General features: G+C 45.1%; 1 protein-coding gene across 1 annotated transcript; it reads right to left on the bottom strand.

The window, feature by feature from the left end:
• Positions 1 to 10256: 10256 nt before the first annotated feature.
• On the bottom strand, positions 10257 to 12020 carry LOC143810080 (uncharacterized). Its single transcript, XM_077292972.1, has 3 exons — positions 11944 to 12020; positions 11035 to 11652; positions 10257 to 10387 (listed from the first exon to the last, which is right to left on the bottom strand). Exons 1-3 carry the CDS (start codon positions 11984 to 11986, stop codon positions 10365 to 10367), a joined length of 684 nt encoding a protein of 227 aa, XP_077149087.1. The 5' UTR covers positions 11987 to 12020; the 3' UTR covers positions 10257 to 10364.
• Between the last annotated feature and the right edge of the window lie 403 nt (positions 12021 to 12423).

The following is a 12423-nucleotide window of genomic DNA, read 5'->3' as shown; positions in this document are numbered from 1 at the left end:
GGACGGTTTTACGGTATCAGTGGACACATTTCATAAGTGTTAAGTTCTGCGTGTGCAAGGAGCTAAACAAAAATAGCTACCTTTTCCTTGTGCAGCATTACTGCTGCACAAGGTGCCTCTTTCAGTAACAAACGCCTTGGGGGGGGGGGACAGATTCCCTTACATTTCAGTTGTTGTGTCAGCGTGGAGGTCGCAGGACACATTGCCGGCTACACAGCTGGGGATCAGCTGACGTTACTGAAACCCAATAACACTGGGTCGTATGTTTTGACTGTGCAGACGGCACTTCTGAGCCTCAACTGGCGGTGTTGGAGCCCAGGAATTTAAGTTCAGGTGGTAGAAAGATGAACACAACAGGAGACCTGGATAACGTAGACAGTGACCTAATTATTTAATCAGGAAGAGGAGTGGAAAATTCCTGCGAGATCCAGACCTTGTTCATTTTCAGGAAAGTAAGCCAGTCAACGTTATCGGAGGATAGTCGCATGCGACGGTCAGTTAGTACACCACCTGCAGCACTAAAGACATGTTCCGATAATACACTGGCCGCAGGGCAAGACAGCACCTCCAATGCATACTGGCTTAGCTCTGGCCATGTATCCAGCTTTGAGACCCAAAACTTGAAAGGTGAAGAGCCGTCTGGGAGTACAGCAAGAGGGCAAGACATGTAGTCTGTCACCATCTGACGGAACCGTTGCCTCCTGCTGACTGGAGCCGTCTGTGATGGTGTAGACTTTTGTGGCGGGCACAGAAAACTGTGCCACAGTTGGGCCATACTGGTCTTGCCTTGGGCAGAGGCACTGCTTCTGCTCCCTCTTTGTGCAGAGCCTCCACCACTGCCTGGACGCACTGAGCTGCTTTGGAATGCACTAGCAGCACTTCTCTCAGTTGGAATGGAGAAGATGATGGAATTCACCAGTGTGTCTTGGTACTCCCGCATTTTTCGCTCCCGGTTCAACGGTGTGATGTGGCTTTCTACGTTGTCCCGGTAGCGAGGATCGAGGAGGGTGAACACCCAATAATCAGACATGTTGAGAATGTGGGCGATGCGGCGGTCTTTTCTCAGGCACTGCAGCATGTAATCCACCATGTGCTGCAGACTGCCAACTGCCCAAGAAACGCTGTCCCCTGCTGGAGGCGTGATCTCTGCCCGCTCGTCATCACCCCACCCTCGCTGTACACACTGAGTACTGGACAATTGTGTAACTCCCTCCTCTGGACGGATGTCTTCCTCCTCCATTGACTCCTCCTCATCCTCCTCACAAACTGTCCCCTGCCTACGCGTTTGTGAGGAACCACGTGGCGCTGACTGTCCAGAAGATGATGGAAATGCTGAATCCTCATCCTCCACCTCTTCCACAACATCATCCCTTAGCACTTGCAGTGATTTTTCAAGCAGGCAGATAAGGGGGACAGTCATGCTGACTAGTGCATCATCTGCACTCGCCATCCACGTGGAATAATCAAAGGGACGCAAAACCTGGCAGACGTCATTCATAGTGGCCCACTCTGTGGTTGTGAAGTCTGTACGGCGCTGAGTGCGACTTCTTTGCGCCTGAAGCAGCTGGTACTCCATTACAGCTTGCTGCTGCTCACACAACCGCTCCAACATATGTAACGTGGAATTCCACCTGGTAGGTAGGTCACATATGATGCGATGTTCCGGCAGGCGGTGTCGGCGCTGCAGAGCCGCAATGCGCGCTTTTGCCGTGCTGGAACGCCGCAAGTGAGCACACTCTAGGCGGACCTTGTGCAGCAGTGCATCAAGATCTGGATAGTCCCTCAAAAAACTCTGCACGACCAAATTGAGCACATGTGCCAGACATGGGATGTGAGTGAGAATGCCGAGGCCCAGAGCTGCCACCAGATTTCGGCCATTATCACACACTACCATGCCTGGCTGGAGATTCGCTGGCACAAACCACACATCGCTCTCCTGCTTGATGGCATTCCAGAGCTCCTGCGCTGTGTGGCTTCGATTCCCCAAATAAATTAATTTCAAGACGGCCTGTTGACGTTTGGCCACGGCTGTGCTCATGTCGGTCGTAACAGGTAAAAGTTCATCACGGGTCCATGTGGAGGTGGACTGTGACGGCTCCTGCAGCGATGATTCTGAGGAACTGGTGTAAGAGGAGGAGTCAATGCGTACAGAATGGATTCCTGCAATCCTTGGAGTGGGCAGGACACGTCCTGCGCCACTCGCACGATCTGTACCCGGCTCAACGACATTAACCCAATGGGCAGTGAGGGAAAGGTATCGCCCCTGTCCATGTTGACTGGTCCACGCATCGGTGGTGAGGTGGACCTTGCTACTGACGGCGTTCAGTAGCGCGTGTTTTATGTGTCCCTCCACATGCTTGTGCAGGGCAGGGACGGCTTGCCTGCTGAAGTAAAAGCGGCTGGGCACATTGTACTGTGGGACTGCCAATGACATCAAGTCACGGAAGCTGTCAGTCTCCACCAGCCTGAATGACAGCATTTCCAGTGACAGAAGTTTGGCAATGCCTGCAGTCAGAGCCTGTGCTCGTGGGTGGTTTGACGAGAAAGGCCGCCTTTTCTCCCATGCCTGTACTACCGATGGCTGTAGACTGGGCTGGGAGTGTGTGGATGACTGGGAAAGTGGTGCTGCGGGTGGAATTACAGCGGGTCTCTGGACAACAGGGCCAGAGGTTCTTCCACGGCGATCCTGGGAGGAAGCCGAACCAGCTGCGTGTGAGCTGGAGGAAGAGGCAACACGAGCTGAAGAGGTGGTAGCTGCCGCTGTTGGTTGGCCTAGCTCTTCAGTGTGTTTTTCTAACTCCGCCGGGTGCCTGGTGCGCACATGTTTCCACATGTTTGAGGTATTGAGGTTGCTGACATTTTTCCCTCTTTTGACTTTGTGATGACACACCTTGCATTTGACATAGCAAATGTCATCTGCAACTGTGTCAAAAAAGGACCAGGCACTGCAAGTCTTGGGAGCGCCCTTTTTGGCTTTTGGAAGAGACATGCTCCTAACGGGTGCCAAAGCCGAGGCTGCAGGATCCGCAGTCTTCCCCCTCCCTCTCCCTCTTTGGGCCGTACGGGGAATCTCTTCCTCAGAGCTGCTCCCACCTCCTTCCTGTCCCTCACGCCAAGATGGGTCAAGGACCTCATCATCTACACTACCCTCTGCCCCCAACTGCTCCTCCTGGGTAGTCTCAGCAGCAGAGCATGCACCAGTAGGTGGCACCTGAGTGTCATCATCAGCTGATGCGGCCTGCGATGTGGTGAACGGAGCCACTGGCCCACCCGCCTCTTCAGAGGAAGAGAGAAAAAGCTGTTGGGCATCACTGCATCCTGACTCTTCTTCCATTTCTCCAATGCTGCTTGGCTGGCCCCCTGTTTCCAAGCCAAGAGATTCAGAGAACAGAAGTAGAGATGGCTCCTGTCCTGGGCTCTCTGTCTGCCTGGGCAATTTGGCAGGTGGTGAAGAGACAGATGGCTGCTCTCCAGTGCTCTGTGTCTGAGAGGATGTGGCACTAATTGAAGTTGATGCATTAGCTGCCATCCATCCGACAACGGCTTCAATTTGTTCTTCACGCAGCAGTGGTGTACGGCGCTCTGCGACAAAGCTGCGCATGAATGACTGTTCCCTTGTGAAAGTGGGTGCTGATGAGTCACCGGTGCCCGCAGCAGGCACAGAATCCCCACGTCCCCTCCCTGCTCCGCGCCCACGCCCACGCCCACGTGCCTTACTCACTGCCTTCTTCATCTTGGTTGACTGATAAAGATAAGCAGAAAAGTACTAACGGCTTTGTGTGCTTATTCCTGAACAACTCCTCCTAACAGGTATAAGAAACACTAATTTTCTAAAGTGTGGACTAGACTTTAATATGAGCTAATGTGGCCTACACAAATGTAAAGTGGTGTCACTGGTGTGTTTGGTGAACTTTATTATTTATTTATTTTTTGGGGGCTGAACTGACAACAGATAGAGCTGCAGTCACACGGAGACCGTGCAGATAGCCGTAAACGGCGCTGCAAGGCCCAAAAACCCTCCTCTACATTATCCTATGTAGTGTTTTTCCACAAGTTAGCTGGAGACGGGTGGAAAGACACTAATAGGAATTTTTTGAAAAAATGTGCAGCAGCCTGCACTACTTAAAACAAAATGAAAATTGATTTGGCGGTATGACGCAGTGAGGAAGCCTGAGCTGGAGACAACCAGGCTATGGCTGCTCACAGACTACAGGGCGAGCTGCAGTCACACGGAGACCGTGCAGACAGCTGTAAACGGCGCTGCAAGGCCCAAAAACCCTGCTCTACTTTATCCTATGTAGTGTTTTTCCACAAATTAGCTGGAGACGGGTGGAAAGACACTAATAGGATTTTTTGTTAAAAATTAGCAGCAGACTACACTACTTGGAAAAAAAAAAAAAAAAAAAGAACAGTATGAGGCAATGAACCACCCTCCCTGAACTGAATACAACCAGCTATGGATGGCCTATGTGGCTGCACTCAGACTAGAGAGTGGGCTGCACTCACACACACACACACACACACAGACCTTGCAGATCGCTGTGAAAACAGCGCTACAAGGCAAAAGCAAGGTGAATAGTAGGTGAACACAGCGGTTGCTAAATTAGCCTTTGGAAAGCACAAAGAAGCAAATCGCTATCTCTAAACTGGCCCTCAGTCAACAAACAGCGTCCTGTCACTAACTGAATTCACAGCAGAGTGATCGCAAAATGGCGCCAGCGACTTTTAAACTGCATCATGACATCATTTCAGCAGCCAATCACAGCCATGCCAGTAGTTTCATGCCCTCCATGCTGAACAGGATGTGCCCACACTTGGAATCATTCTCATTGGCTGAATTTGTGCATTTTGAATCTGGGAACTTCCGATTCCGGTATCCGATACGCGGCAAGTATCGGAATCCCGGTATCGGAATTCCGATACCGCAAGTATCGGCCGATACCCGATACTTGCGGTATCGGAATGCTCAACACTATTTATCATCATAAACCTTTACTTACTGTACAAAGACAACTGAATCAATGTAACCCAAGAGGGAACTATTGATGGAGTGACATCCTGATTTGGTTCTACAGGCAATTCATTAATTGATACGATCTAAAGAAAAACTAATAGGAGGTTTTTTTTTCCCTATGAATTTTCATAGAGCTTTATATAGTCACAAACAGACACTTGGACGGATAATAAAAGTCCTGAATCTTTTAGCAGGTCACAGAAACAGTATTTAGATTTTTTTTATGCTGCTAAATTATATCCAGCTTATTGTTTTTTCATATGTTTTATTATTCACACCTGCAGTGGGAAAAAAAATTATTTAGTCAGCCACCAATTGTGCAAATTCTCCCACTTAAAAAGATGAGAGAGGTCTGTAAATGACATCATAGCTAGACCACAACTATGAGACTCAAATTGAGAAAACAATTCCAGAAAATCACCTTGTCTGATTTTGCAAGATTTATTTTGCCAATTATGGTGGAAAATAAGTATTTGGTCACCTAAAACATGCAAGATTTCTGGCTCTCACAGACCTGTAACTTCTTTAAGAGGCTCCTCTGTCCTCCACTCATTACCTGTAGTAATGGCACCTGTTTTAACTTGTTATCAGTGTAAAAGACACAACCTCAAACAGCATAGTGGAGGGGATTTTATGAAATCCCATATCCACTATGCGTACAAACACGCAGGTGGCAGACCGGCGTATACACACATGTGGCGCGTCTTTATAGACCGCAGCATGTCTATTTTATCTTGCGGAGACTCTCCATCTCCGCAATATAAACAACACAGTCTATGAATAGGATGCGATGATTCCGCCTGTGTTCAATGAACACAGGCGGAATCACCGTGCGTACAAAAGGGGGCAGCACTTTGGGCGGAGCAGGGTATCTGCTGCGTCCAAAGCGCTGGAATTCTGGACCGTGGACACATACCCTAATATGGTAATTAGTGATAAGCGCAAGTGCTCATTACTCAAGCTTGCCTAGGATGCTCAGGGATGCACAGAGCATTGTGGGTGCTCGAGTGACATGTTCGAGTCCTCGCAGCTGCATGTTTTATAGCTGTTACTCACAAAATATGTGGGGATTGCCTGTGTTTGTTGCAAAACATGTGACCACAGGGACTCAAAAATATCACTTGAGCACCCACGATATTACGTTCATACCAGAGTACTCTAGGCAAACTCTTTATGAAAATACCTAAAATTTGACTAACATTTAGTAAAATGTGCAATTTTTGAACTTTAAATTTTTCATGCCCTCATGTCATCATCATTTTTGAAACCTGATGTGGAAGTAATGAAAAATTATGTTTTTTCCTCAAAATATGTTTTTTTTCCCATTGTCACAAGGGTGACAGAAGAAAATGGAGTGCCCAATATGTTGTGCATTTTCTCCTGAGTATGTGGATGCACCATATGTGACGGAAAATTCATGTTTGGGCACACGCGCTATTTGACTTTTGAGCACAGACAGACTGTGAAAGCCATGTCAATTTTGAAGAGCCCCCAAAGTGCCAAAACATAAGAAACACCCTACAAGTGACCCCATTTTGGAAACTACACCCCTCAAGTAATGTATCTAGGGGTGTGGTGAAAATTTTAATCCTACAGGTGCTTCAGACAAATTTAAAACATTGGACCATGACAATTTACGAGTAATAGTAGAAAATGGTCCACCCAATGCGATGTGCAATTTCTCCTAAGAACCCCCATGCCACATATTTTTTCCCAAAAAATGTTGCTTAAGTGGCAAATCTCTCATTTTCTCATAAGTAACAGGAGAAAATGCACCACCCAATTTGTTGCGCAATTTCTCCAGAGTATGCCGATGCCCCATATGTTGGGTAAAACTACTGTTTGAGCACATGGGAGGCTCGGAAGTGAAGGAGCGCCATTTGACTTATAAAGTACAGACTTAGCCAAAATAGGCTGCAGACATCTTATCACACTTAAAGAGCCCTTCAAGGTGCCAAAACAGCAGAAACCCTTCATAAGTGACCCCACTTAGGAAACTATACCACTTAAGACATTTACCTAAGGCTCATCACCATTTTGTACCCACATGTGCTTCACGGAATTTTAAAATATTGGACAGTGAAAATGAAAAATTATATATTTTTCCCAAAAAATGTTACTTGAGTCGCAAATGTTTCATTTTCACAAGGGTAACAGGAGAAAATGGACCACCTAATTTGATGTGCAATTTCTCCTAAGAACGCCGATGCCACATTTTTCCCAAAAAATGTTGCTTAAGTGGCAAATCTCTCATTTTCACAAGAGTTACAGGAGAAAATGCACCACCCAATTTGTTGCACAATTTCTCCTGAGTACGCTAATACCACATATGTGGGGTAAACTACTGTTTGGGCGCACAGTAGAGCTCCAAAAGAAAGGAGTACTGTTGTGAAATGCAGACTATGGTTTATCGGTTTCGGGTACCATGTTGCATTTGTAGAGCCCTTGTTCTGCCAGAAGTGCAATAACCCATCACACATGACCCCATTTTGGAAACTACACCCCACCTGAAACATTTCATCTAGGGGTATATTTGGAATACTGAACCCACAGGTGACACCACTGATCTCATATTGAAGAAATATCCAGTGAATCTTCAATGGTTAGACCTAGATAACTCCCTTTTTAGTGCGTTCTCTTGTTTGCAGTAGTGCCATACATGTTGACGCTAAGTGTGGTTTGGGTACGGTGCAGGGCTAAGACAACAGAGCCATTTGACTTTCCAAGAGTGGATTTTATTGGATTGGTTTCTTGGGAGCCATGTCACTTATCCAGTGCCTCTGAACTACTAAGAACTTTACAACCTCCTTTGTTAACAGAAGACAGATCTGACTAGGGGCTTGTTTTTTTTTTTGCGAGATTAAATTAAGTTTTCCTTGGTGTCATTTGAGAGTACATAACATTTTTTATTTTCTTTTTATTCCAATTTTTGAAAAACAAAATGAACAAAGATAAAACAATTCAGGAATGGTCTTGATTTTTTTTATGCCGTTCACCATATGGTAAACGTGATTAGATGACTTTATTCTTCAGGTCAGAAACTACAGCGACACCAGTGTTATTTAGCATTATTAGAATTTGCTATTTTTGCATGCTAAAACACAGATTTACAAAAAAGTTATTTGTTATTGCATCGCCATATTCTGAGACCTATAACTTTTCTATTTTTACAGTGTGGGGTTTGTTTTCTGCGGGATGAGTTGACGTTTTTATTCATACCATTTTGGACTACATTACATTTTTTGATCGATTTTTTTTTTAGTGGCACCGTGATCAAAAACCAGAAATTCATAAATTGTTTTTTTTTTTCATGCTGTTCACCGTGCAGTAAAAGTGAGCAGGCAACTTTATTCTCTGGGTCAGTATGATCGCGGTAATACCAGATTTATACAGGTGTTTTCAGGTTTTGCTTCTTTTGCAAGCTAAAATAAATTTGTACCATCAATAATTTGTTTTTCCATCATACTCTATTTTTTTTGTCGATGAAGCTATATAAGGCTGGTTTCACATTTGCGTTTTTTCCGGAAAAGCACTTAGTGAGTGGGCACCACCTGCATATAGAATAAATACTAGGGGATCACCACTTGCATACCAAACATAGTAAAATCAAAAAGGAGCAAGTGTATGCAAACAAATTGGGATCACCACAAAATAAGAATTTATACAAAATCCAGCTTTATTCAAGAAACTCCACACAAAGACATAAAAACATATTAAAACAACCCCCTAAAAGTATGACCTGGGGTAATGGGTCCATATAGATCATTGATAGAAATTGTAACATAGCAAATAGCCACTATACAGCCGATATATACATGGAACACAGAACCAAAAATATGCAACACACGGGCATTAAATGGTGCGATGTAATAACACAGATGAAGTAATACACCCTTTACTATTCTATGTCCCACAACAAAAAATCTACAGATAGAAAAACCTAAAATACACTTAGGGGCATAGTGAGCACCGTGTGGCTGCCTAGACCCTAGTATTCAGGTCCCATATTAACTCACCCTACCTAACACCTAGGCGGTAATAGGGCTCCTAGCAGCGTTGGTTCAGTGGATATCTGGCAGGCTGTAGCGTAGCTGTGACCCACGCGTATCGACGCCCGTAGCGTCTTCCTCAAGGTCGATATAACAAGTGCGGTACATTTCTTAACTTAAATAGCTACATGATTTCTTTTTACACCTACCAGGTGTGAGCAGCAGTACAGGCAGTATCACTTCATTCCTGGCGTCCCCCAAGACCTACTGCGCAAATGCTAAACGTTCCCTGTGATTGCACAGTGAACGTAGCTGGTGCATGTGCATTGCAAGATGGTGAGTCACCCATCTCCATGGGAACAAAGCCCCAGCTCCAAGCAACAGTGCTAATAGCTGTAAGAGTGGTAATGTGAATACAGCCACACAGAGCGGCATCGCACAATTACCCTGCACATTTAGGTTAGGGATACTGCATGCATGTATCGTTTATCACCAGAAAAAATGTGTGAATGTGCACAACCTAACACAATGTCCCGGTCGTGCAGGGGTATGATAGCCCCAGAACAGGAGAAAAATATCTTCGGCTGTCGGAGGCATAAAGCACAAGGTACAAAATATATGGTATCTTTAACCATGACTTTGACATACAGAAGTACACTCACATCAAAGTCTCCATCCCTATATTCAGTAGTCCAAGTGGTGGTGCCGGACACTGGAGCACCTGTGTACAACACCAGCATTAACTGCACACGGACCAAAGTGGCCACGAGTTCGATCCTACCAGCAGTAAACTATATACAAAAGGAGGGAGAGAACCAGTAAAGTGCCAATACATTTTGGGCAAATGCCACTATATCAGTAAGTATATGTGTCAATATATTTTGGGCAAATGCCACTATATATTAACATCCCATAGAGATTACCGTATATATACAGTGAATATATAAGGCAAAACAGAATATGTATGCGCATACATTTGTAATTTTTTGTTGGGTGGAGTAAATTTACTCCAACCAGATGGAAAGGGGGCTAGAGGCCCAAGAACAACCCAGTAAAGAATGTTTCCCTAATATATTGCTGGCAGACATAATGAGATAGCATAGCTATGAGTGAGGTATCCAAGCAAGAATTGTAGATAATGGATAATTGGTAGACAGATAGTTATTGCAACCCACGAGGGGTCCCAAAAAACAAAACAAAAAAAAAAACAAAAAAGAAAAATGTAGACAGTCCACACTGTGAGATGTGTAAATCCGTCCTATAGACATCCGACCATCTGTGGGTAACCGATGTCCATTACATTTGCTGAGAACACAGCACGTACAGAAGTCCACCGGACCAAGTGCTGTGGAAGAAAGAGATCAGTAGTTCCCTCCTGTTAGGCCTATAACAAAAAATATATATAATAAAACAGTAAATAAAATGAACAATAAACACTGGAACAAAATCATAAACAAAAATGAAAAGTATAGATAGAGTTGATACCCAATCCAGCCGAGTTTTTACCCATTACAGTATACAATAGAACATATAGGTAAAAATCCTATAATCTTTTGTAAAAACCTGTATATAAGAGTTCACCATTCAGGCCGCCTGGTATCAAACTCTTGAGCTCGTAAATCCATCGGGATTCCCTCCTCAGTAACTCATCTGATACTCCGCCACCCCTAATATTTGGGGTAACCCCCTCTAATCCCATTACACGAAGGGTCCTCGGGCTGCCACTATGATGTTCTAGAAAGTGGGTGGCTACAGTGGTCAACTGCTTGCCTTTATCCCTATCGCTTTTAGCTGTGGATATACTCGAAATATGTTGCTGCACCCTGCGGCGCAATTCTTGTGTTGTTTGACCAACATAAAGTTTGTTACATCCACAGATTAGGGCATAAACTAAGTTGCGTGTACGACAATTGAAGTAAGATCTTGATTTTACCCGAAAGGGCAAGGAGGGAACAGAGATACCCATATCGGCCAACATCAGTGGGCACACCGAGCACCCCCCACATGGATATGAACCAAAGATAACATTACCTGAGTGTGTTCTAGATGTACACCTCCTGAAGTGGCTCCTGGATAGATGGTCTTTCAGGTTTCTTGCTCTCCTGGCCACCATCTTTGGTCCATTGGGGACAAGTGTCCTCAACCTCGAGTCACTCAATAATATCCCCCAATTATCATTCATCAAGCGACGTACGTCGTCCCACTGGTTGTTATACCTTGTTACAAGACTCAATTGGTCCTTGTTGGCTCTTGGTTGTACTTTAAGAACCTCTTCCCTTGGTTTTTGTCGTGCGTTTTCAAAGGCCCTGGAGATGGCCCTCCGTGGATATCCACGTTCTAGGAAACGATTCGTAAGCTGTCTCGATTCATTCTGGAAATCTGTTGTGGTGCTACAGTTTCTTCTGACTCGGAGAAACTGTCCCTTTGGGATGCTATTGCGTAGATGGTTTGGGTGGAAACTGGAGTAATGTAGGACGCTATTTGTGGCGGTTTTTTTCCGGAACAGGGTGGTATTGATCCGGTTGTCCTTGGCTGTAATTTTCAAATCCAGGAAATCCACCGAACTCCTAGAATAATTGGATGTCAATCGTATGTTACATTGGTTCGTATTAAGTTCGTTAACAAATTCTTCAAACGCCTCTGCCGTACCTGTCCACAAAACAACAATATCATCGATGAATCGGTACCATTTCAAAACATTTTGTTGAAAGTACCGATTCTTGGATACCTGAGTTTCCTCCCACCATCCCATAAAGAGGTTTGCATATGGGGGCGCGCACCTAGCCCCCATAGCGGTCCCAGAAACTTGTTTGTAAAAAACCCTATCAAAGGTGAAGTAGCTCTTCTCCAAAACCATTTTCAGAAGGTCCAGGACAAAAGAGTCATGCCCCCTATTCCCTGTTGTAAACTTGTCCAAAAAGTAGCCTATAGCTGAAATACCTATGTCGTGTTGGATATTGGTATACAACGCTTCGACGTCCATTGTGGCCAGAATGGTGTCATCGGGTAGTACAAGAGGGTCCCTCTTGTACTACCCGATGACACCATTCTGGCCACAATGGACGTCGAAGCGTTGTATACCAATATCCAACACGACATAGGTATTTCAGCTATAGGCTACTTTTTGGACAAGTTTACAACAGGGAATAGGGGGCATGACTCTTTTGTCCTGGACCTTCTGAAAATGGTTTTGGAGAAGAGCTACTTCACCTTTGATAGGGTTTTTTACAAACAAGTTTCTGGGACCGCTATGGGGGCTAGGTGCGCGCCCCCATATGCAAACCTCTTTATGGGATGGTGGGAGGAAACTCAGGTATCCAAGAATCGGTACTTTCAACAAAATGTTTTGAAATGGTACCGATTCATCGATGATATTGTTGTTTTGTGGACAGGTACGGCAGAGGCGTTTGAAGAATTTGT

The sequence above is a fragment of the Ranitomeya variabilis genome, chromosome 2 (assembly GCF_051348905.1).
Source record: "Ranitomeya variabilis isolate aRanVar5 chromosome 2, aRanVar5.hap1, whole genome shotgun sequence".
NCBI lineage: Eukaryota > Metazoa > Chordata > Amphibia > Anura > Dendrobatidae > Ranitomeya > Ranitomeya variabilis.
This window is presented reverse-complemented; position numbering and strand designations above follow the sequence as displayed.

What these genes read in the sequence shown, in the direction of transcription:
- LOC143810080 (XM_077292972.1), bottom strand. Translation starts at nt 11,986, where the DNA reads ATGGACGTCGAAGCGTTGTATACCAATATCCAACACGACATAG. An exon ending in CAATATCCAACACGACATAG is followed by an intron (nt 11,653 to 11,943) that starts GTATTTCAGCTA and finishes TTTTGTGGACAG; the next exon opens with GTACGGCAGAGGCGTTTGAA. An exon ending in TACATCTAGAACACACTCAG is followed by an intron (nt 10,388 to 11,034) that starts GTAATGTTATCT and finishes TTTTTGTTATAG; the next exon opens with GCCTAACAGGAGGGAACTAC.